Source organism: Dermochelys coriacea, chromosome 26, assembly GCF_009764565.3.
Source record: "Dermochelys coriacea isolate rDerCor1 chromosome 26, rDerCor1.pri.v4, whole genome shotgun sequence".
NCBI classification, from domain to species: domain Eukaryota; kingdom Metazoa; phylum Chordata; order Testudines; family Dermochelyidae; genus Dermochelys; species Dermochelys coriacea.
The window spans coordinates 10,844,226-10,870,108 of NC_050093.1; the positions used below are offsets into that span (position 1 = coordinate 10,844,226).

At 43.2% G+C, this 25,883-nt stretch overlaps 1 protein-coding gene across 4 annotated transcripts in view; it reads left to right on the top strand.

Annotated features, from left to right (window-relative positions):
* The window catches only part of ANTXR1 (ANTXR cell adhesion molecule 1), a 169,324-nt gene that overhangs the window by 11,836 nt on the left and 131,605 nt on the right, over positions 1 to 25,883 (top strand). For all 4 annotated transcript variants that reach the window (XM_043503032.1, XM_043503029.1, XM_043503030.1 and 1 more), the window contains exons 2-8: positions 5,491 to 5,562; positions 6,547 to 6,618; positions 12,537 to 12,618; positions 14,315 to 14,348; positions 16,022 to 16,101; positions 17,398 to 17,466; positions 19,661 to 19,741. In XM_043503032.1, coding sequence (XP_043358967.1) covers positions 5,491 to 5,562; positions 6,547 to 6,618; positions 12,537 to 12,618; positions 14,315 to 14,348; positions 16,022 to 16,101; positions 17,398 to 17,466; positions 19,661 to 19,741 — 490 coding nt within the window. The remainder of the gene's footprint in view (positions 1 to 5,490; positions 5,563 to 6,546; positions 6,619 to 12,536; positions 12,619 to 14,314; positions 14,349 to 16,021; positions 16,102 to 17,397; positions 17,467 to 19,660; positions 19,742 to 25,883) is intronic.

Here is a 25,883-nt window from a genome sequence, read left to right on the forward strand (position 1 = left end):
AAAGGAGAGCCTTGAATTCCAGATTTTGCTGCCTTTTGGGTTTTTTTTTTTTTTGAGGATAAAGAGCAAGAGACAAACAGTGCCAAGTAAGCAGCTCCCAATAAAACCATGTCTGATGCAGCTGTTAGGGTAGGACTTGCCGTGGCTAAATGTCAGGATGAAGAAGCTCTGAGAAGATGAAGAATGGAAAGCAGGGGTGGCTGAATAACTGAGGGTATGTCTACGCTGCAAGTAGACTCCCACGGCTGGCCCGTACCAGCTGGCTGGGGCTTTGGGGATGTTTATCTGCTTCAGCCCAAGCTCTGAGACCCTCCCACCTCACAGTGTCTTATAGCTTGGGATCCAGCCTGAGCCTGAATGTTTACACTGCAATTAAACAGCCCCTAGTCCAAGCCCTGCGAACCTGAGTCAGCTAGCATGGGCCAGCTGTAGGGTTTTAATTGCAGCGTAGACATACGCTGAGAAGCTGATAATCAAAGAGGCTTAGTTGTCATTACAAAATAATACTTGGCCTATGCCTTTCATCTGCAGATATCGCTACTCTTTGTGTATTAATGAATTAAGATTTGCAATGCCCTGGTGATCATCCCCATCTCCATTTTAAATGGAGGCATGGAGAACTTAAGGGGTTAGATTTTCATAAGAGCTCAGGTCCTGTTTAAGCGCCAAAATAAGTAGCCAGGTTTTCAAAAGAGCTCCACCCATTGCATGTACGTTTAGGTGCTGAGCTCCGTTGCCAATCAGGCAGCAAGTGCCACAATGAGGGTTGCTTTTGGAAAATCGGACCTTTCTTTAGTTTCTTGGATGGGAGCTGAGCTCCCTGGACAATCTGGCCTCGGTTGTGAGCACCTGGACTAGAACTTGGGAGACCGGCCTCTGAGTCCCCGGCTCTAAACACAGCTCAGAAATGAGAACCAAACAACAGAACAATATGTACAGGAAGGAGAACAGAAAATCTCCTCACTGATGAGGCTGCTGCATTTGCATCTGTAGACACAGTTGTGATGCCCGTTTGCCTGGCTGAAGAGAGCATACTAATAGCAAACAGAAAAGGAGTACTTGTGGCACCTTAGAGACTAACAAATTTATTAGAGCATAAGCTTTCGTGAGCTACAGCTCACTTCATCACGAAAGCTTATGCTCTAATAAATTTGTTAGTCTCTAAGGTGCCACAAGTACTCCTTTTCTTTTTGCGAATACAGACTAACACGGCTGCTACTCTGAAACCTGTCGTTAATAGCAAACAGTTCCACTGTGTCGTGTGGGCAACCCACAGTCCCAGAAGCCACACTATTGGATAATACACGGGAAGGTGGAACTACAGTATTTGGTACTAATGTCTGGGACTGTGGGTTCAACATTAACAAGCTCTTCAATGCATGCACAGTATAATAGCTCTTGATTGGAGTTTGCTAGCACCATGTAACATACTGGCTTTGTGTGTGTGTAAGTTAATGAGGGCTCGGAGAGAGGGTAAGAGATCTGCTACTACCATTAGATAAAGGACTTTTTGATAAGTCAAATGTCTGAGAACAGGTTGGGAAATCAGCAACTACTGATCTCCAGTCCCAGTTTGGATACCTGCTCTCTCTGTCTCTCTCTCTCTCTCAGGCTTCAAGCAAGTCACTTAACATCCCTGAGTCTTTCCCACATCTATAAAAATGGGTATAACAATCCTTACCTATCAGACAAGAGATGTCATGACAATTAGTTACTTGGAGCTTGTAAAGAGTTTTGAAAGTAGAAACGACTGTATAAGAAGAAGGATGATGTATGCTTGCCATGGAGTAAAGCAAGCATTCTCAACATTTTCCATATAGTGACACCACACGCATACATGCAGCACCCCTTTCCCATCTAGCAGGGACCCCTCTCCCATTCAGCAGTAACTAGACTCCCTAATATGTGTTTGTTACCCCAGTAGGGCAGGGGGCAACCCCCCTTCCCCCGATTGAGAAGCCCTATACTAGAGGCAATGGCATGCGGTCAGTTATATGCAAAAGATTTAATTTTGGGGAGCCAGTTCTGACCTCACAGTGGTGTAACTCTGCTGAAGACAATGGATTGACTCTGGATTAACATCTCCCTACCTGAGATGAGAATCTGGCTCTTTTTTTGCAGGGGGCAAGTGAATTGTTTTTATAAATATCATCATAGAGAGAAGGATAAGAAGCTCTGCTAAACCCACATGTGAAATCTCTGCTGGTCTTGGACCTTGTGCTGTTCTTCCCCTGTGTGTGAATATATGTGTGGGAAGGTTTCATGGAAAAAGAAGAGCTGTAATTTTAGATGTTTGGATTCTTGTTCCAAAGGGATGGGGGGAGGGTGAAAGTGAAACTGCAGCTTATGTGGGGAATTAAAAAGCAGTGCGTAACTGAGAAAACTGCCTTTTCCAAAACCACTTAAAACCAAGTCCAGTGGAACAACAATCACACAGGTAAACATTTAAACAGAGAATGTAGTTTGCTGGCATCTGGCATACAACTGGCTCAAGCAACTGGGTTTTAAGCTCAGTTCTGGCTAAAGCTGTGCTTTTAAAAAAAAAAAACAAACAAAAAAAAAACCAACCACCCCAGGACTTCTCTGAGCCATGGAAATGGCACCATTTTATATAACGACATACATACCGTATGGACTCTGTGGCTGTTTCTCATTTGCAGCTGCCTCACTGTGTTTAAGAAAAAAATTGTGAAAACCAGTTTAGTTCAGAGGCTTCTAATAGGAACATAGGAATACCGGATTGCAACAATGGTCAGTAGATGATGATTCTGGTGGAGAGAGAGGGAGTGTTGCCTAGTGGAAAGAGCACTGAACTGGGACTTGGGAGAGCTGGGTTCAATTCCTGGCTCTGCCACTGACTTGTTGTATGACCTTGGTCAAGTCACTTTGCCTCTCTATGCCTCTGTTTCCCCATCTGTAAATGACCCCCCCTTTTTGTAAAGTGTTTTGATATATACCAATGAAAAGTATTGTATTGGAGCTAGGTATTATTATTAGGGTCCAAATTCTGATCTCATGGAAGTCAATGGGAAAACTCCCAGTGATTTCACTGAGAGTAGAAAGAGGGCCCATGATCAAGTTTCATCTGAAACTATGAATTTACATGCAAGCCTGAAAGCACTGCAGTGTCATTGTCTAAACTGAAGAGCTCACAAAGCCATGTAGCAGAGCTGTGGTTCGGGGTCTCAGAACAAGAAAGTAAATCAGGTTTTTACTGACTTGCTGTGAACAAAAATGAAACAAATCTATGAATAATCCATACACTGTGGTTTGGCTTTGCATTGCACTTAGTCAGGGAAGTGATGTCACTTCATTAACAGCCAGGCCGGACTTGTATGCACCAGCTTCTGCATGTTGTGATGATTTCATTTATGGCTCTCAGTCTGGTTTCCCAGAGAAGAGACATAACAGAGAAATGTTAGATACATTTACCTTTTTTTCACAAGATTATCCACGCCCAGCCCCAAACCTCCACATTTCTAGTCTTTTGGATGATATTCAACTCAGCCTTTAACAGGAATATTGTTGCTCTTTCTATTATAAGACTCTGTAACGGCAGAATAAAGAAAAACCCAACTGAGCAGACTGAAACAATGTAAACTCAAGGAGAGTACTTGTGTCAGTGCTCACCAGTGTTAGTGAGGGTTGCACAAATCTATGCATAGGTAGTAAGTAGTTGTTGCGTAGATTCTCTGGCTAACCTCACTTTTTTGCTGTTTATCAATGTAAAAAGGAAAACTCCTGGCACAGTTCCAATCCAATTAAAATCAATGACAAATCTCCCTGTGAACTCACTGGAAGCAGGATTAAGGCCCAATCAGTGTGACCCTAGGCAATAGACCCCTATATTCACACCCTACCCACTACTGCAATAATATCTTGATGAAATAGGTCCTGTTATGTATGATATGAAAGCTAATAACATGCTGGCTATTAATATGACTGTAAAATGCTGTATTAATATTTATATGTGAAGTTGTGAATTCCCTCTGTATGATGTTAGTAGAACATATTTAAGACAAGACAGTCTAGCGTAGGTAAAGGTGATAAACAGGTCTATCCTAGATAAAGGAATGTGGCTTTCGCTCTGTTTACATGTTAGTTGTAACCAAAGCTATCAAACTAAACCACTGAGGGTTATCCTGCTCCTGAATTCACGAGACAGAGAATTAACATGGCTCTGGTACCTCAGAGAGAGACAGAAGACTGAATCCCCAGGAGGTCTTCTTGACTTGTAAGACAAAGGCAACCTCTTTGGGACTATTAGGAGCAAAGAGAGACTCCATCTTTATACTTCATCTTCGGAGACAAAGAAACCAAGTGATTTGATCTCTGTGGTGAGTCATGGCCAGTAAAAAAGCTGGAAAGGAGACTGTGTGAGAAAGAATCCATCTTGAACAAAGACTGTATCTTGCTAGCTCAAGTTTTAGACTTTTGGATGCGTGTTTTCATTTTTATTTGCTTGCAGCCATCTCTACCTTTGTCTCTTTTACTTGGTATCACTTAATCCATGCTCTTTTGTTAATAAACTCAATTTACTTTTATTATAAACTAATTCTGTGCTGTGTTTGAAGGGAAGGGTATATTTACCCCTGTTAAATTAATAAGCTGTGATGTACAGGCTCTTTTTAACAGAGCAGTTATCTGTTGTCAGTGTACAGCAGCAGGGACTGTGCATTGCAAAAAAAAATCTCTGAGGAGCTCGGGTGCTGGCATTCACTGATTGCCACCTGCTTGGTAAGGTTTAGGCCGGGAGAGCTTTGAGGAGTCTTCTGGTGAAGAAGACAGATGGTATGGCAGGCAGCTGACAGACAGTCTAATCTCCAGCAAAACTCACTCTTGCTGAGGTGGATAGATAACTCTGTGGCCCAAAGCTCTGAGTATCCCAGCAGCGTGTTACAGGTTTTTACCACAGTGCTAGAGAATAAACCAGTTATGGCTGAATTATAGGTCTAAGATATTTTACCTCTCATTGTCACCAGTACAATGGAAACAGTGGTTTAGATTTAGGAATCTTTCCCTCCTTCCAAATGCACTATGTTTCCCAAATGCACTCAAGCTGAAAGCTAGGCACAATGACACGGTGAGTAAGCCAGTGGAATCCACCCAAAATACTTTACTTGACAGTGAAATAGATCAGCACTAACCCTGGGTTGTTTGCTTACTGCCAAGTTAAAGGTCTAACAGAGCTGCCATATATTCTTGTCAAAAAGCAGCCTCAAATGCTCAACTTCAGTATAAATTATATGCTTCCCGTTTCAAAGTTGTGTCTGAGATATGATGCGATTTCCACCCCATCTCCCCTTAACCCCACTTTAAGGAAACACCAAAAAAGGAGTTTTGGTTGAAGAAGTTTAGGTGTAGTTTTAGTTGTAAAAGAAATGATGAGATGAACAGATGTATAACAGTACATTAGGCTGGGAAATAATAAAGCCGTGGCCTAACTATATGAAATTAAACTAATATTTCCTGCAATGATTGTTTTCCCAGGTCAGGAAGCGTCCTGCACCACTGGAATGAAATCTATTTTTTTGTAGAACATCTTGCCCACAAGTTCATAAGGTAAGAAATGCTGGTTTTGCAGATAAACCCAACTGGGTGATGTGAGCTGCGAACTCAGGGTCAGTTCCCATGTGGTACATAAGATGTATGCTGATTCATACCAGCTGACAGTTGGACCCTGGGTCACTTTAAGGGATTGAGTCCTGTTTGCTTTTTTTTATGCAAGATGCTCCATTGATTTCAATGGTATTACTCCAGAGGTGAGCAGCAATTGTTGCAAATTCACTGAGCCCCAGAAGATGGGCTAGATGAGCAAATAAATCACTTCTATCTCTAATTTCTATGGGCCAGAGTATACCATCCTGTGGAAGTACCATGGGGACAGTAAAGCTACCTCTAAGGCTCTCAGCTGCCATGCGGTGGAAGAGGGGGGTGGAGTTTGTCTTTGCAGAAAGCGATCAGGAACAATGTCTTTCCAAACCCCTTGAATGTTCCAGTAGCTGTGGGGAGAGCCTGTGGGTCATGAGTCCAATGTGAGAAGTGAAAAGACACAAGCAAGTCTCCTCCCATCTCCACATAGTGGTAAGGAGACACTGAAGTGTACAAACTTGCTTCTGTGGCATAACCTCATTATGGAAATTATGCAAAGAGGAATGGCATTCACTTCTAGAGGGAACTGCTTAGGAATTTCCATGGTTTTGCAAGGAGGAATGAGACTTCACCAGGCTCCCATCTGCTGATTCCAGCCATCTCTGTTTAGGCCTTCATCTTCTTATGATTACATTATTATTATGCTAGCGGTCACAGGTCCCAACCAAGATCACACCCCCTTTGTGCTAGGCGCTGTACATACATCTAGTGAGAGAGAGTCCCTGCCCCGAAGATCTTACAAGAAGACAAGACAGAGAAAGGGTGGGAGGGGAGCCGTGGCACAGTGAAGAGTCACTGTGAGGAGCCAGAAGGGTAAAGCAAGAGAGAGGAGAAGGAATGGAAAAATGGATTGCAAATCATTCACTCTCATTTCTGTCTGTTCTCCTTCTCCAGCCCCCAGCTGAGGATGTCATTCATTGTTTTCTCAACTAGAGGCTCTACTCTAATGAGGTTAACTGAAGACAGGTAAGAAGAATTTGGGGCAATAGCACAGAGCAATGTCCTTCCTTTTGCACTTTTCCCCCTTTTTCTGGCTAGTGCATTCTGGCTTCATATCAAATGACTCGATAACTTTAAATCACTTGGCTGTACTTAATACCTGATATGTATGTTAGGCTCTTAAAGGAAGAACTGGTCAAAAATTTTAATCAACATTAGTTTTTGGTGGAAAATTCCCCCCCCCCCCCCGATGGTGTCTACTTTCCTTGAAAATTTTTGATTCTTTTCATCAGAAAAGAAAATTGGAAAAACCCAAAATTTTCAGCTGAAACCTGAAGAAGTTGTTAGTTTTGACAAAAACTTCAAATTTTCTGTGGAAATTCCCCCCTCCCCCCCTTCATTTTCTGTCCAGTAGTTTGACTTTGTGTCACAAAACCTGGCTTTTGTTTAGTGTTTCAGAGGCAAAGGGCTAAATGGGCCATGGTGATGGGTGACTGGGGAGGAAGGGGAAGCCAGAAATCCTCCCCCACCCCCCGCCACCATTGAGTCCCAGCAAATCCTTTCCTTTCTCTTCTTGCATCAAATTCATGCTGTTTTGTCCTCTTCTTCAAAGTCTTGTATGGTCTCCCCATAATCTACCCTGCTGCTTTAATTTCCCCCTATTCCCCATCTTGTTCCCAATTCCTACCATGTTGTTCCTCTCTTGCTCCTACTCCCATCTTCATACCATCAGTTATACTACCACTGGCTCTTGAAACTGTTTCCCCTCTACCTGGCAACCTAGGTGAAGTCCCCCTCCTTAAATCTGCTTCTTCTAAGAAAACTCGGTATTTGGGTTGCCTCATTGATTATCCTCCCTCTGCCTTCCTTTACTTGAACTGTTCTCCCATGTCTTTGTAATGATCCCTACCATGGGTTCTCAGCACCTGGGACATTGAGCACCAAAGCACAGACCTCTGACACTTGAGCAAAAAGGAGTAACTCCATTAGTTGGCAGCAGTAGTAGGCTATTCTCTTCTATAGAATATTCAGTTACTGGAGAGGGGATGCTTCACAAGTGTATTACATCTTGTCTTGTCCCTGCTTTCCCCATCTATCTGAGACTGCAGATTCTTCAGAGCAGAAAAGAGGTCTCACTCCAGTTTTGTAAAGCATTGTGTAAACTTGTCGCACTCATACCTGTTTTTTAATAACCTTATATTAATAAGGTGATCCAGTATACCAATCTGCGGTCAGTAAAGCAGTTGAATTGGAAAATCAGAAAGACCAAGTTTGGAGCAATTGTTTTGAAAAGGGTCTTCTTTGTGTGGGTAACTGCAAGAATACCAGTAGGAATTCTATTGGGGTCTTGCTTTCTCTAGAGGATTCTGAGTAGAACTAGGAGTGCAGGGTGGGAGTGGGATCTAGCCCGTGGAAGGGTAAACTCTAACGACTTGCCCTGAGATTTTTCAAAGCTATCTAAGGGATTTGGATGCACAGTTTCCATTGTAGTTAATCCAGATCCCTTCAGGCAGCTTTGAAAATCTCACCTTCAGAGAATAACCCTCCGCTTCAGGATCTTATTCTCACCTTCCAGGACCTTTCATGGAGTTTACTCACCTCCGCTCTAGGGGCGAGACACCAAATGGACAGAACAAGAGTGTCTGTTTGTTTGTGCAAAGTGTGGGAACTACTGTCAATCTCCCGAAAAACATCTGTAGGTGGTTCCTTCACCATTCAAAGAAAAAGACCCCCCCCCAATAATCTATCTCCCCCTGCCATAAACCAGAACACCCTGACAGCAGTTTCATAACAGCCTAATAGCAGAGGAAGCACCTGTGTGCCAGATTTGGACAGCTGAATATGTGCCAGTTCTAATCTGTCTGAAGTGCACATGCTAGTTGCTTGACTTTGAGCGTATTGAAAGGGGGAGAAAGAGAGAAATCAGAGCAAGACATTGTTCCCCCATCATAGGCCTGTCCTTTGATTTCCTTGTCTTTTCTCCATGCTGGAAGGGGAGGAGCAGGGTTGCTTTTACCGCCAGTGCAGAGGAGCCCAGTGCTTTTCCAAACATTATTTTTTCCATCTCCAGTTCACCTCTTTCCAGACACTTTGTTAGGGGTCCCTGTACTATTATGGGAAGTGTCTTGAAGCGGATGGGGGTTTGGAATTGACTCGTGTTTATAATTACTTAGAGGTATTTGTGATGGATATTAAGATTAATGAGAAGCCTTTGCAAGGAGTAAGGAGCTATAACATAGGCAAACTGAGGATCTCAGTGGGTTGGGTGTTTTTTGACCAGGCCAGTTTGTAAGCATAACACTTTTGGAAAGTATTCCCATTGGTCCCTCTTAGAAAATCAATGGGAGTCTTTTCATTGACTTCAGTGTAAGTTGGATCAGTCCCCTTTAATCACTACAGTTTCCCCTGTTAACTTCATTGCCACGTGGAAGAAAAAATATGTGTAACACATGTGAATGCTATATGAATAGCATATGTTTTACATATTGGACTTCTCTGAGATTGCATACCAGCATAGCTCCTGTTTATAAACTAATAGGAAACTGGCCACTTTCCTATACTATAGTCTACATACATACCAGCCTAAAAAATGCTATTAAAACTGGCCAGTCAGAGCATGAAATCTACTGCTCTGCCATTAACTATAACAACGGAAGACAATGAGAAAATTAATGGTATTTAACTCGATTATCAGATGAAAACCCACCCCCATACTGAATGGGCAAGGAGACTTTTGCAAGGCTGCCTGTCACATACATAAGAAGACCTGCTACTTATGTACGTGAAACCTTTGTTCCCATATGGGAATGTATAAGCTTACCCAACAGACCTAGATATGGTGTTGATGTCAGGCAGGATGGTAGTGTGGCACCAGCCAAAATCCAGCGTGCTGGGGGGGTGTAAGTCTTCTGTTTCGATTGGAGGACTGACAGGTAAAATGTGGGTCTGTTGGCATGTATCATCAGCCTTCCTGATGTATAGGTGTGTGCAAAGGCTGTAATTATCAATAGCCTTTTCTTTTACTTGGATTTGTAAAAAATCATCTTTGGGTGCTAGTTTGGGTGAGCCCGTTTGGAAAAGGGATGCTGCCGGTGTGTATGAGGTCTCCAGCAGAAAAAGCGGATGGAACACTGAAGCCCCATTTGCAAAGTGCTGACGCTCTGATTCAGGATATCTTTAAAGCACATGCTCAGCTTCCTGCTAAGTGCTCAGCCTCACCAGTGTCCAAGGGCATCTGGAGGTGATGGACCCTCTTGGGAGGCTCTCGGCCTCTTCTAGGACTGAGCTGTTAACAAGGAGCATGAACCCAGAGAACACGCCAGGTGGCAGGAACCTTAGCATGTGAATTTAAAAATCACAATTTCAAACTGAAAAATTGCTGATCGATATTAATGCAGAAAATGTTTTCATCAGCATAGTAACCCTTGGCTTTGTTATTATTTTTTAATGAGAAAATCTCCCCTCACTCTATCCCCCACCCAACTGCATTCTACAACTCCACTTTGCCTTTAGTGTCACAGTTGACAATGACTCATTCAGCCCCCAGTCCTGCAATCTGTTCCACAAGGGCAGATTTCCCTCACCACCCGGCTGGTGCTCTGGATAGATTAGCCGTGTAGATCCAATTGCAGAATCGGGGCCAGGCAGTGCCATGTATATTACAAATCAAAGAAGCTTTGATTACCTGGGGTTTATTAACCACAGTATGTTATCACCAAAAAAGGAACTTTTTTAAATGAAAACATATAGAATACCTAGTGCCTGTAAGAAGCTGAATCATTCTGAAAATTTTCCTTTTGGAAAATTTGTTTGTTTGTTAAAGGATGGGGAATCCAGTTCAGATAAAATAAGATCTGATGTCCTGGAATTTCCATCTCATCCTATCCTAGTTTGAAAGTGCCTATCAATGTTGAGACAAGCTCATCCTTGAATTAACTCCTTTGAAATAAATGGAGATGAATTTGGCCCAATTTATCTAAAGCCAAACTGAATTGCCAGAAGCTGGGAATGGATGAGAGGGGATGGATCACTTTTGTGTATCATCTTGTGTATAAAACTATTCTGTTCATTCTCTCTGAAGCACCTGACATTGGCCACTGTCAGAAGACAGGCGACTGGGCTAGATGGATCTTTGGTCTGGCCCAGTATAGGCGTTCTTTGGTTCTTAGGAATTTTTTAGTGTATTTAGGACAGATCACTTTTTCAGTTCTTGTTTTTAATTTTTCTGTATTTTGTTCCTTTAAGATCCACCAATAGAAGGGCCATAGTATCCTGAGACAGTCTGTTTTTTTAAATTGCCAGCCTTACTATATCGTATTTGGGTGATTCACTATATCCTAAAACTCATGAAAAAGCCTGTATTTCTGGCTGTAACTCCATAATTTTCAGAAATGAGCTCATTTATCAGAGAATTGCTGTCCATATTTGAAGACTCAAATGGTACAGATAGATGGAAGCATGGAAATTTTATCCCCAAATCCTTTTTGGTTCTTGCATTTCTGGAAGAATCTGTGACCCATACAGCAAAAGAGATTTAGGGCCATGTGGCTAAAAATCTTTGGCATTCAAGCCTGCAGAGTTGGTGTGGTCCTGCATACAAATTGATTTAATCTAGTTCCCATGAAGATAGCATTAGTTCATTCAGAGATACCCCGCATACCACAAAGACTTCATCTGGGCTTTATAAAAACATCTAGACTGTATTCCGCTCTTACACGTTGGTGTCTGCAACTCAGTGAAACATGTCCGTCCCCCGCTTAGCTTCTGATTGATCAGTCACTATGCCTAGGTTTCCAAAAGATTAAATGGGACACCCTGAATCTTAAAGCCTTTTCCATTAGCTCATTAATCTTGAAGTTGGGTTTGGCTGGGAGTGGAAGGCATCATATCCAAATATACTGCTGGAGCCTGCTGGATGATCTTATATTATCGATATCACATTCCTGGCTGTTTGATTCAGTTTGTGTTATCACCAAGCACGACTAAAGAATAAGAGCCAGATGTAAGTCAGCAGCTCCACTTGACTAGCCGCAAGATATACCGGCATTATAAAGCGAGTGTGAGTATGGAGAATTACATATGCCAGAATATCAGATTAGAGGAGATCTTTCTGTCATGATGCTTTCTCCAGGCTGTGGGAATAGCGATGAAAATAGACTCTGGTCTAGTTTTCACACCCCTAGAGAGAGAGGCAGTCAAGTGTTCCCCTGTTACCTCATAAAAATAAAAGCCTTTAATTCTTAGGTTACCAAGACTTTGGCCAAAGTTTGTACTTAACTGCCTGACCTGCCATTATGTAGCCAATGGAATAAAACGTTTTGTCGTTATTTAGATTAGCACAGATACATGGACGAGAGGAGGGAACCAGGGGCATTCCCGAAAGTAGCAATTTTCTTTCTCAAATACCTGCCTTTAAGGCAGGGATTTAGATGCCCAGATTCAGCCCCCTTTGGTTCTTTTGAGCATTCCAGCCTTAAATGCCTTGTTGGAAGTGGGTGCATGCTCCAGAAGCCCTATTGACTTCAGTGGGTGGGTGCTGCAATCCATTGCAGGACCTGAGATGACGAGGCCATGTCTACACGCACAGCACCGCTGCAGTGCATGTGGTGAAGACGCTCTATGCCAATGGGAGAAAGCTCGCGCGTTGGCATAAAAAAACCACCCCCGCAAGCGGCATAAGCTGTGTCAGCAGGAGAAGCTCTCCCACCAATATAGCACTGTGCACACCGGTGCTTACGTCGGTGTAACTTATGTCAATCGGGGGTGGAATTTTCACACCCCTGAGCGACGTACACTTGCTGACAAAGGCTGTAGTAGTGTAGACATAGCCTGATTTTCCTCCATGCATGTACCCATTGCCTTCCACCCATCCGCCCGCATGTCAGATCCTGACCAACCTGACAGTTGCTAACAGATCTAAGGGAGCGTCTGTCTTAATATTTCAGGGATCAGATACGTCAAGGCCTAGAAGAGCTGCAGAAAGTTCTGCCGGGAGGCGACACTTACATGCACGAAGGATTTGAAAGGGTGAATAAACGAATCTTAAAGTGCTTCTACAATGTCTTTCGGCGGGGGGGGGGGGGGGAGGGCTCAGAGTGCTTTGCAAACACTAATTAATTCATGAAGCCATAGAACAGCCCCAGCGAGGTAAGTGGTATTATCCATGTCTTAACGGATGGGATCTTGAAGGCAGAAAGATTGAGGAACAGGGCTATGTGGGGATAGGTGTACATCATTCACCCTGCAGACTTTAGGCTGGAATATTATCTCCTCAGGCTATAGTATCTTCCTGTGTCCCTGCCTTCAGTGTTGGATGTTACCTGTTCAGGAGAGGGATAGAGGGCACTGGACAGCTGAATCCTGTCCATGCAGCTCCATTTGGAGCTATGCTGCTAAAGCGGGGGCAAGCTGCAGGAGACCCTGAAGCCGCAAGGGCCCTTGTGTGGATGGCCTTGGCCTTGAATGGATCCTGCAGGTAGTGTTGGCTAGGTTTGAGAGCTGGGATCACAGCCTGTTCCATGGGGTGGCTAAGCCATCCCACCTTGTAGTCTCCTCTCCCTCTTGCCCTGCCCTGATGCAGAGTCTATTAGCTCAAACATTTGCATGCAAACCACACAGGATTTCTTTATCCCTGTCTCCCACCTTCACCAAACATTTTAGAGGTTTTTGGAAGTGATTATGCCCCACAATGAAGATGAATTGCATTCCTGTAATTCAGCACATGGTAAAATTACAGTGCGTTCCAGGGTGCAAGGAGAGCTAGCCAAGATTTGGTTCTAGCCAGAGATGAGCCTGAAAAAACTCCCAGACCCAAACACCCCCAAACCTTGCAGGGGTACTCAAAATCCAAAGCCAGAACCAAATTCAGCAAACAGAATCCCAGCTCCAAAGAGGAATTCAAAGCCCAGATGCAGACCCATCTCTTAATTCCAAACTCTGATACACACAGAAGTTTCTGACCTCTGTCTTGCAAAATCCGCTTGTTCATGTGTGAAGCATAAGATGCAGACAGAGGAATTTCCACCTGAGATTAGATTAACACAACTCCTACTAGCTCACCCCATTTGGATGAGCTGAATTAAAGTGTAGGGCGCACATAGTATCCTTGTACACCCCTGTCTGTGTGTCTCCCTGCATCTCTTGTCTCTTGTCTTATCCTAGATTGTTAGCTCTTTGGAGGCAGGGACCATCTTTCTGTTGTTTATGTGTACAGCACCTAGCACAATGGGGCCCTAGTCCATGACTGTGGCTTTTATGTGCTACAGCAATAGACATAATAATATTAAGAGCACACTAAAATTAGCCCAGGCATTAGGCTGGGGGCTCCCAAATTCATTACAGTCCATGGTGATGCTCCTGGGATAAATTTGACTGTGACACACTAAGTAAATGATGAGGTATGCTATAATGTCCATCTCACTGGTTGGCAAAGGGAACACAGGTACAAAAGAGTGTCAGGATACATGCAGCGTGAACCCCTGGCTCTTGGAACTGAGCCTAAGCAATGTAAAATTGAAAACAAAATTGTGCAGCAAAAGTTTTTTGCATGCGGTTACAGAATTTAAAGGGGACATTAATTTCAGAATGAATGTTACCGGTGATAAAATGCAGTCTCCAAATTTGGTATCTTGCTGCCACTTCCAGGTTGTTAGCAGGTCAGTTAGGAGCAACCACTAAGTATTATTCAGTTATTGCTAATGCTGCTGTTTGGATTTAATTTCAGGCAAGCGAACAGATTTACTATGAAAATGTGCAAGGTAAGAGAGTGTGTTTTCCCTGCTCCCCTCGCTTTCTGTCTGTGTGGTAGACTTCAGTCCTGGAGCATAAACTTACTACAGGACAAGGGTGCGACTGTTGCTTTTTGCAGGAATTCATGGTTATTCAATTCACACTGAAGAGCGATAAAGGACTTTGAGTACATTTCATATTGAGGACTGAGGGCCAGTTGTGTAAAGAGGCAGATTGGTGTTGTGATGCTTAGTGATCCCTCAGTGCTTAAAGTGCTTGATTTGGTGTCTGGTTCCATATGGCAGAGCATAACAACAAAACTTCAGCGTGCCAGTCTCAGACTCTGTCTGGGAAGCTCAGCCCCATTAACTCCCCTGACCCTCCCCACCATATATATAATCTCACACTGAAGAGGTACAAATGATGATGCAATGTGCAAATCAGTGGAGAATCAGATGCACAATTCTGCAAATATAGGCCTATGTATTTTGTATTTTCATAAGGCCCGGCATTCTGTTTTCTTTGTACTCATTGTCTTTTTCATTGTTTTTCATCAAGTCATTGCCCTTTTATTGTTGCATGATTGTGTGAGAGAATCTTTTTATTAGTCTAGGCTGGGATTTTCAAAGGAGACTAAGCGAGATAGGTGCCCAAATCCCATTGACTTTCAGCAGGAGTTCAGTACTTGGTTTCCTGTAGATGCTTTTGAAATTCACAGCCTTACCATATAACACCCTCATTCATTTCTACAAGGACATTCAGTGTCCCATGAGTACAGACTCCTCGTTCCATCTTTATAACTCCCCAAAGTCAGGAACCCTGGCAGAGGCTGTGTAATAGTCTGGTCACAGAAATAGAAGGAAAGTTTGTGCCTGTCTGCAAAAGCAAATGGACCCAAATGGACCCGTTCCAGAAAAAGTTGTGTTTTTTTTCTCTTCATCAGCACAGACAAATGTACAGCTGTTCATAACTGCAGGAAAATCCTCCTGATGACTTAGGACATTTAAAAATGCTGTTAATTAGCCAGATTTTCACTTTTTCAGAAACAACCTCCAAATTATATTTAGCTTTTTCTAAAGTGAAATATTAATGTTCACGTGTAATGCATGACTGCGGAGCTGTTTTGGATTTATACCAAGCGTCTGTTGCCAGAAACCCAAATTAATTCCATTCAGCGCTGCTGTAAATTTACACAGAAAGAAGCCCATACAAACCTGGGCTACAATCGATATTATAAAAGAAGATTACAGTCTTCTTGTTACAACTCCATTGTCAGTATATATGATTGAAAGGATGAAGATGAATTAAGCTTTAAGGGTTGCCAACTCTGACTGAAGCTATTCTGGGAGATTTTTTCTTCCAACATGACGTAATGTCATTTTCTTAAAATATCCTGCTAAAATCTCCCAGATTGCTTTCAATAGTCACCGGGAGATCGATGCCGATTCCGGGAGACTCCAGGCCAATCCTGGAGGGCTGGCGCAGTAGACAGGTGTTTGTTAAAAATGGTCAAAAATTTCGATTGAAACTTGTGGCCTTTTTAATGTAGAGTGTTAAACAGAAGTGAAGGATATAAAGTTTGGAATATATCACTTCTGAACCTTTCAGCCCACTACTGGCTCATTGGCTAGGTGTTTGGTGCACCAGTTTAGTCCTATGTACTCTTTTTTTTTGTGAAAGATTCTTTGTTTAATTTATTTAGGTTACAGAACTGCTAGTGTCATCATTGCACTGACGGATGGCGAACTCCATGAAGACCTCTTCTTTTACGCTGAGCGTGAGGTAAGAGATTCAGGGCCTGGCTATACTGCAATCACAGGGTTTTAATCTAGCTAGCTTATGTACTGGAAAAGAGAAGCTGTAGCAGCATGGGCTAGCCATACAAGTAATTACCCAGGGTTCTGGGTGGGCTTGTACAGCTCATGTTGAAGCCTGTGATGCTACAGCTTCACTGCTAGAGATATCTGAACTAGCTAAATTTAAAGCTAGCTTGGATATATCCACATGTGCTGGAGTCGCATCCTATGATAGCAGTGTAGACGTACCCTTATGGTCCATGCCCTTGGGACAGCAGTACCCGGGTTTCTGTAATTTCTGCCAAAACAAGATATGTATGCTAAGGATGCATGTGTTTGTAGGGATAAATACTAATAGAAGCAAGATTTCTGCAAGACTTTCAAACCACAAGACTTCTATTCAAGTTTTAAAAAAGCACTTTGAGTGCTGATCGCTTCCAAAAATATGTCTGTAAGTGTCACAGTGGGAGCTGCTGAGTGGTGCTGGGCTCTTTTGGAAAATTTGGCCCCCAATTCTTGATGCTCCACACTTGAAAATCTGGCCATGAGCTCTTTTGAAGAGCTGGCCCCAAAAGTCACCAATTCAGTAACAAGGCCTTGCAAGAGAAGTGTTTTCCTAACAGACTTTGAATACCAGAATACTTATAAATAAATGGGTTTAAAAAGATAAATTCAAAAGAGAAAAAATTTTTTGGTGCAAATTCTCCACCTCCCCTTTTAATGATATTGTAAATAACTACCTGCTATAGCTCTGCAATCGCTATTGTACTGAAATGCCTCCTACACTAAGTATGAGGAGATACCATGGTTATCATAGATCCTAGAAGCAATACATACCATTTTTTTCCAGGGCTTCCACTGTCCTTAGAAATTATATAAACTTTGAGGGCTGAATCTGTTTCATTTGTTTTATACTGCACACTTTCAATGGGCAAATATTGTTAAGTTGGAATGGCTAGAAATTGGATTTGTAGGGTACAAGAATGGATAAACGTTGTTTTTGTTTACCATGCAAGTAGCTACTATGGGAATAGACAAACTTCTGCATCTGCCGGAGAGTAGAATGTTAGAGTCAAGATCTGCTATCGAGATGAGAGTAGATTTTTGGCTCTAAGACTTTTAATTCTATCCCTTATCATGCCCCTAGTCCTTGATTTTGAGGAGGGTTGCGCTGGCAGAATGACAGCAGGATGGAGATATTAAAAATATAATTACAAATGTACAGAAATCTGCATCTGTAACATGTACCTGTTTATTTAAAAGTTTTGCACTCTGGTTCCAGGCTAATCGATCTCGTGACCTGGGAGCCACAGTGTACTGTGTTGGGGTGAAAGATTTCAACGAAACACAGGTAAATGAGTCATTCTTTCCATTTGTTTGGAATTCTGGCAAAGGTGGATTATATGCTATCAGTTCACATACAGCAGCTATGAATGGACTTTTCAACTGAGCCTGGCTGGGGCAAGTTCAGGTGCTATTCATGCCCATATGAGAGCCAGAACTTCAGCTAGCATAAATTGATGGGTACTCCATAGAAGTCAGTGGAACTATTCCTATTTACACCAGCTGAGGATCTGGCCCCTACATATCCCTTCTGAGATCTTTAATTGCATTATCAGCATCTGTTAAACTCCAATAACCTTGGCTCCCCCTAATTATTATAAATCTTTCTAGAGTTCTGCTTCCTTTAGGACTTGCCATAGTCCCCAGTCCAAATACCCAGCACTCTTTCTCCCTGAATAATAAAAATGAATCTTGTTAATGAAGAAAGAGAAACTTATCAAACTCATCTCATTGTGAATTTAGCTACAGACCCGGGCTAAGCTTATTGGAAGGTACAGTGAAGAGCCTGATGGTTTCCAATGAACCGGGGCCCAGGATTGAGTTAATGTGGGACAAGTGGAGGTTTCGTTGTTTTGATGTAGGCAAGGAAAAACTCTCTGGTTATTACTGGTTTCAAGTCTGAGTCTTCGGCTTTTCATTTGAACCTCAAATGAGGTTCCCCTCAAGGCAGCTTAAACCCCATGTCACCGCTGCCCAAAGGAAACACAAAGAAAAGCTTTCTACTAACTCCTGTGAACCAAATTTCCTGAGTATTGCACAGCTCTAAAAACAGCCAGCAAGATGCAGAGATAGGCCTGGTCTGCAATGAAGATTGTGCTTGTGGTTGTATTTGGGAGCAGGGCTGTCGTCCTCGTCCCATCCTTAATGTAAGACGAGGCAAGAAAATAAGAGTGTTTGTGGAGGTGGCGAGAAATTAGATTCCCGCTCTGCGGTCTTGTCAAGAGTGAGGATTTTTGCACGACTGTAGTTGTGCCATGATAACTTCCCCATGGCAGACCCCTAGTGGAGATAGCTCACAACTTTCCCTGGTTTGTAACCAGGGTAGACCTGCAGTGGTACATGATACTCTTTACACCAGTGAAGCACATCTATGTTAGAGGTTTGCACTGGTGCATTTACCCTGGATGCAAAAATCTCCAATATAGACAAGCCTTATGCAAAGGCAAAGGGAGGAGAGAGGACTGACCATCGAGAGGGGCACAGCCTGAAGTTATCAAGGCATTGGAGAGGTTAACTCAAGTTCGATGATAAAGCCCCACTGTTATTCAAAACCCCAGAAGCTTCCAGCAGAAAGACCATAGAGAATGAATTCAGGAAACTATAAATCCACCCATTGACTGTAACTGCTATGTCTTGGTTTATGATCCTGAAGCAATTTAATTATCTTGCTTCATAGTAGAGGGAAGTCAATAGCCTGGGCTGTTCCCTATGGGCACAAACCTGGAGGGTGTGTGTGTTTTGTTTTAAGAGTTGTCTATACGTGTTTATTTTAATTCTGATTATACATAGAACTGATCGACAGGGGTGATGGGGCATGAGGCTTAGAGATGAGTGTGTGGCTAGTTTTCTGCCTCCAATTTGTAAAGCTTCAGGGGAGGCTGAGCCCCAAGCTGCTGGGTGATGTTACTGCTGTTCGAGAGAATTATTAAAACCAATGTCACCATCGTAGCAATAAAACTTGATTCTGCTCCAGCTGCTGCATGGAGAGCTCATTCTTCCTGAGCTGTGCTCAACATTCTCCTTAACCCCTAGCATGCCAAAGGTGAATAAACTTGTCTTTCACCTCCTCCGGTGTGGCATTTCTGGCCTCTCTCTTTCTAGCCAAAGGGGACCACAAAATGCCCATTTGCAACCTGTTCTTTGTTTTCCCCCCTCCTCACACAGACCCACTGCCTCCCACTACCTACCCATTTTCCTATTGCTGCTGGCTCTGTGATCATTCACCCTTGGGCATGTGGCCTCTCACCTGCCAACTTCAGGAAACCTTCTCTGACTCCCAGCACAGGTCCCTTAAAATGAACCAGGCCCATGGTATTAACTGTGAGCTAAGTTCCAAAGAGTTACAGCATATTAGCATCCACACTCCACTGAGTATTGATTTTTATTTGCAAATGGATGCATTTGAAGAACTCCTTTTAATTTCCTGACAGCTGGCTAATTTATACCATTGTTGATTTTTCTATTTTTTGCTGTTCTGTCAGCTGGCTCGAATTGCTGACAGCAAGGATCATGTCTTCCCAGTGAATGACGGCTTTGAAGCCCTGCAGGGGATCATAGATTCTGTGAGTATTAATCTTGGCTGTATGTGTGTGGACGTGTATGCATGTGTGCGGTGGCTGGGGGAACCTGTCTATCATACTCTAAGTGACAAGTCATCGTCATTGTATTGCTTTTTAAAGCTTTCTCTGCTTTAGCTGGAGGACAAATCTGATTCTAATATTACCACATTGGAAGTATCTGGTACTTTCTCATCTGATCTGGTTTTAAAAAAAGGTGTGTGGCGGGGAGGGGAGGAATCATGAAAATTTTTCCTGATTTTTTTCCTTCCCTCCGAATCCCCCAAAACAAAGTAACTGAAATTTCAAATGTCAGAACATTTTGCCCAGCTCTAGTCTCCCTATCCCGTACAAGAATTACTCATTCCCATGAGAAGTTGTAAGTATAGCAAGTTCTGGTATTCCCATTTTACACATGGGGGAAACTGAGGAAGTGAGAGGATTAAGTGTCACAGTGGGTCAGTGGCAGAGCTGTGAGTAGAATCCAGGATCCCAGTCCTCTGGCCTAACCATTGAACACACCTGCTTCCTGAAACGAAGAGGGGCTCCGTTCTGCTTTTCCTCCTGCTGCTTGTTGTGTCCTTCCTTTGTTGGCAGATATACTCCACTGCTCTGAGTTTTGGTTCTCTGTGGTATTTCCCCCCCACCATGGTACAGGACTCTACAGTGATACTGCATAGATGCTAGACTTAAATCTAGACAGGACAAAAACACTAGAAATCATTGTCTGTCTTCATTAAAGAAAGCAGAGCATGAAGATGATGGGGAAATAGGGGAAATAGCATATTCCTAGCTTGCCTGAAGTTCTAAAAAGCCAGCCATTCTCACTGAGATGTTCATGGGTGGGCGTCCCTGCAAACAGGCCATTTCTCTGCTTGGCTATATTTCTCCTCTAGAGTTGTTCAGCTGCCTGAATATCCCATGTGTCAGCTGCAGCGATAGGAAGAAGTTGGGGAATTCATAGAATTATAGAGTTTAAGGCCAGATGGGACCACCAGATCTTTAATCTGACCTTCTGTATATCACAGGCCACCAGCACTAAACCAAAAACCGCACTAACCTCCTCTCAGAGTTGGTGACACTCTAGAGGCAACAGCCCCCGTCCTGTTCAATAGGAGTTTTGCCATGTGCTTCCCTGGCAGCAGTATCAGGATCCAAAGAGAGTTGTAGAAAATGGTAATGCAAACCACGGACTAGCATACCGGTCCCAGGACTAATATACACATCCCAGCTACGCTTGCTTCACTCATGCATATATCCCTATTAACTTCGATGAGAATAGGATTGGGACCTGTAGGGCCCTTCCATCCCTGACTACAATGGTTCTGAGTAATCCTGTCTGACTCAATGCATTTCCAAAGCCTCCCTGGGCAGAGGAGGGACTGTCTGGACCATTAATTTAAAAAAAAATGTAAAATTATTCTGAATGTTCTCTAGAAAAGGATCTATTTGGGGATTTTTTAAAATAGTTTTTTTTTTGCTCACTTGCCACACATAGCTATTCTAATGGATTGAGTTTCCCAGGGCTATGGTGCTGGATGGGGAATCCTTTTAAATGTGTGTCTCTGTCCTGGCCATTTGGTAGGTTTTGTTGTTGTCGTTGTTGATAAAACCCCAGAGCAAGGAAAGACAGCTTCAGAAAAGGGATCTAGGATTTCTGTTTTTTACAGTAGTTACGTGCTATCCTGACCACATGGTATCAAGCAAAAACTATTCTTTCCAAGACAAGCTCTGGTTCCCCAGCTCTTTTTCTTGCTGAAGGAAGGTGATCCCATATTTCTGGTTTCCTGATGTTTTGCAAATGTGGAGCTGCTTTCCCCAAATTTTCTCTTGGATGATCAGGTGTTGGCTGTCTTCTTAAAATCTTGGTTTTCAGCCTGGCATTTTCTTTGCAGCTGTCTTTAATGAAATCCAGAGGTGGCTCTCTGACATTCTCTGTGTGGCTGTATATGATAAAACATGAGATATCAGTCTCGGGAGCCTAATTTTGAGCTAATTCAGTTAAGTGCTGCGCCATTTACCAGCTACACCAGAAAGTATAACTGCTGCAAGAAGTTTGTGGTGGGACTGTGAACAGACAATGATAATCTATCTGCAAAACCATGGGAAGTTTCCTGCCAGGTGATTATGCTTTCCGGTGAGTCCTACTGTATAGCCAGAATGCGCCCCAAATACTACCGAATGCCCTGATTATTCATCACTTTTAATGGGGGCATCACCAGAACAGCAGCAGCATGAAGGTGGAGAACTTGGAAAGGTTCAAGCTGAAGGAGTTGAAACATGACTACAAAGCATGAAGAAGCATGAGAAGACAGGTAGTTTAAGATTACCTTTGGGTTCTTATTGCAGTGTAGAACGTAAAGGCTTTTCCTTTGCAGAACAGAACACTTCAGTGTAAAGCAAACAAACAAGGCACCCGTGGTGGGCTGAAACTTGGCTTTGCTCATGGCTGAAAGGGTGCACCTCTGGCAGCCCGGCAGTGAGACCTAGCACTGTGCATGGGCACTGGTTCAGGACCACTTCTGAACAACAGAGATTGACAAATGAAAAACTATGTGGCTGGGGGGCAGGGGAACACATCAGAATTTTTTATTTTCAAACCTCAGAAGTGGGTTTCTGGGTTTGTTCAAATCTCAGGCGAAGCTTTGGGCTGGTAATGTTGCGTGAATGACCTTTCACCCCGTGACGGGTTACCCCCCACTCCAGGGTGCCACCTGATGTACAGGGGTTCCACTGAGCCCGTCTGTTTCACCAGTCAGGGTTCCCTTATGTTGTCATGCTGAGCCAGGCCCTCAGGCCTCCTCCAGTGCACAAAGGTGGGGACACACCCAGCTGCAGAAAGACACACGGACACTGAAATCAGCTCTGCGTGGGAAAACTCAGCTAGGGAATTGTCTTGTCTTGTGCTGCACAGAAAACTGTATAGCGTAAGCTCATAAAAATCTCCCCCCTTCCCTCAATATGGAGGAAGATATGCACAGCTTTTTGCCCCTCCACCCCCCCCAGGTATGGATACCACAAACTGAGTTCGAGAAAACAAAAATTATTTAAGTGATTATAAGGGATAGCAAACAGATGACAGCAGATTACTGAACAAATACAACAAACACACAAACTAAGCTTAATACGTTAAAGAGACTGGTTACATGTACTAATTTCTCACCCTAAATGTTTTAGGCATTTCTTTCACAGGCCAGACCCCTTTTCCAGCCTGGGCTCAGTCCTTCTCTCCCCCCCACCGCCCTTCTCTTTGTTTCTTAGATGTTTCCAGGGTTTGGATTCGGTGAAGAATGAGCCCTGATTAACTCACTTCCCTGCCTTAAATAGGATTTACATGAGGCAGAAATCCTTTGTTTCCCAGTTTGATCCCCACCCTCATTAATGGAAAAATACTAATAATCCAAGATGGAGTCCAGTACCAGGTGACATGATCAGATGACCCTGCAGTGTCAAAACAGCCAGGAGTCAAAGTTTATTTGCAGCATCCCAGGAAGTTCTCAGGAAGGCGGGAGATTAGCATCTTCAAAGTCCTATTGTTCTCCCTAATGGCCCATCCAGGCTGACTGCATTCTGTCTGGCGGGCATTCCCCAGGTGTAAACCCACTTGCAATAGTTACATAGTCAATATTCGTAACTTCAGAGTCAGAAGTGATACATGCATACAAATTGGATAATCATATTCAGTAAATCATCACCTTTCCAATGATACCTCACATGACACATCTTGTATAAAACACATCTTAGTTATGCCATATTCATATCATAACAATATCTCTCTTAAGAAAAGGAGTACTTGTGGCACCTTAGAGACTAACAAATTTATTAGAGCATAAGCTTTCGTGAGCTACAGCTCACTTCCGATGAAGTGAGCTGTAGCTCACGAAAGCTTATGCTCTAATAAATTTGTTAGTCTCTAAGGTGCCACAAGTACTCCTTTTCTTTTTGCGAATACAGACTAACACGGCTGCTACTCTGAAACCTCTCTTAAGAATGTGGGATGTAGTGTGACAATCCCTTCACCTATATGTATCACTGACAAAGGGATTTTTCTGCCCTGGAAGTATCGCTGAGAGGGTGAGTTTACAGAGAGTCCCTCCTAAGAGCTCTGCATACATGCTTCTTTCTGCACTGCGGAGCGACCTTTTCCCTTTCCTCCACACACACACAGATCCCTAGATGCAGTGGAACTAGCAAGGTCCCTGTCTCTGGGGTGGCAGGGCCAGGATTTGGGAGGGTGATATTCTCTGGGGATGACAGTCTATATATATTTGCAAAAAGAAAAGGAGTACTTGTGGCACCTTAGAGACTAACAAATTTATTTGAGCATAAGCTTTCGTGAGCTACAGCTCACTTCATCAGATGCATCCGATGAAGTGAGCTGTAGCTCACGAAAGCTTATGCTCAAATAAATTTGTTAGTCTCTAAGGTGCCACAAGTACTCCTTTTCTTTTTGCGAATACAGTCTAACACGGCTGCTACTCTGAAACCAGTCTATATATTGTGAAGCAGAGGCAGTGGATCTGCAAACACATGGATACACCTGCCTTTGTCCTCCCCGGAGGCAGCCAGCCTGCAGGAGCCATGCATGGGAGTTTATGCAGCCCTGAGGCTTTGGTAGGATCTGTGAAGAGGTCTTTGCTACTGCCCAGTGAAGATTATTGGAGAAGATGATTGACCTGTCTCCTGCATTGCTCCCCAGTGCACTGCCAAGCTGTTCAGGCTGGGCTTTGGGATCTATTTGATATATGCTGCAAATTCAGAGAGACACTATTTAGTTACATGTAATGCTTCAGAGTAGATACTTGCTACAGCAACAGGAGAGGTTCTCCCGTCCCTGTAGTTAATCCACTTCCCTGACAAGTGGTAGGTAGGCTATGGAAGAATTCTTCTGTTGACCTAGCGTTGTCTACACAGGGGGTTAGGTCAGCTTAAGTACATCTCTCAGGGGTGTGGATTTTTCACGCCCCCGAGAGATGTAGCTATTGCTGATGTAAGCTTTCAGTGTAGACCCGCCCTCAGAATAAGCTCCAGGCAAGTCTGCACTGCAAAATTAAGTCGACCTAAGTTGCGTCCATGTCCAGCCACCTCAGGAATTAAATCGCTTTTGCATGTCCAAACTATGCTCCGTGTATCGGTGGTATGTGTCCCCACCAGGAGCGCTTGCACTGATTAACTATCAGTGTAGGGCATTGTGGGACAGCTTTTGAAAAGCAGGAAGAGTTAATGTAAGCAACGCAACGTCTACACTGACATGGTGTCGACCTAACTACATCGACCTTAGCACTACGCCTCTCATGGAGGTGGAGTTATTAAGTCGGTGTAGTGGGTGAGTCACATTGGAGGGAGCTACATTTTCATGTAGATGCTTACAGAGATAGGTCTACATAAGCTGCCTTACATCAACTTAACTCTGGAATGTAGAACAGGGTTCAGCCATGAGATCTGTCCTCACTTGCCAGTGAAATCAAAGGGAGCCAAAAATGCTCAGCAGCTTGCAGGATTGGGTTTGTACAGGCTTTCTAGTGTCTCTCAAATTAGGATGAAATATTGTTATTTAGAGAACTAATTGATTTCTCACTCCTATTGTCCGACAATCACTGATAAAACTACCACTGGAAAAGCCCGTGTAATGGGGGATTTGAGCTTTTTAAGGAGTAAGGAAAATAAGGCAGATACCTGATCCCTATGAGCTGGACAACAATTCAGAGGAACAAAGTATTTTATAGTTTTTTTTGTTACTGTGGTTTCCATGGGAATTTCTGCAGATCATAACTTGTCAATTTAAAGCAAACGGAGCAAGACTTAGAGTGAAAACTTGAAGCTCAAATTCATCAACTGCTCAGGACTTCTTTGTCTGGTATGAGGAGTGCTCCAGGCTGTGAAATATAGAACATCATGAAAGTTAGGATATGTTACCTTTGTCATCTCCCTTTATAGCCTGTAACCTAAACAGTTTAGTAACACAGCTATGATTCAGAAATAGGAATGCTCCCAGGTTTTTGAAGTTTGCTGCCGCTGAAAACTCATTTCAGACATGGAAAAGATTGTATCTCGAAAACCAAAAATGAAAACAAGATACTAACCATACATCACGGTACAAATTCTGTATGTGAGGTTAAGAAGGCAGCTGTAAAAAAAACAAACAAAA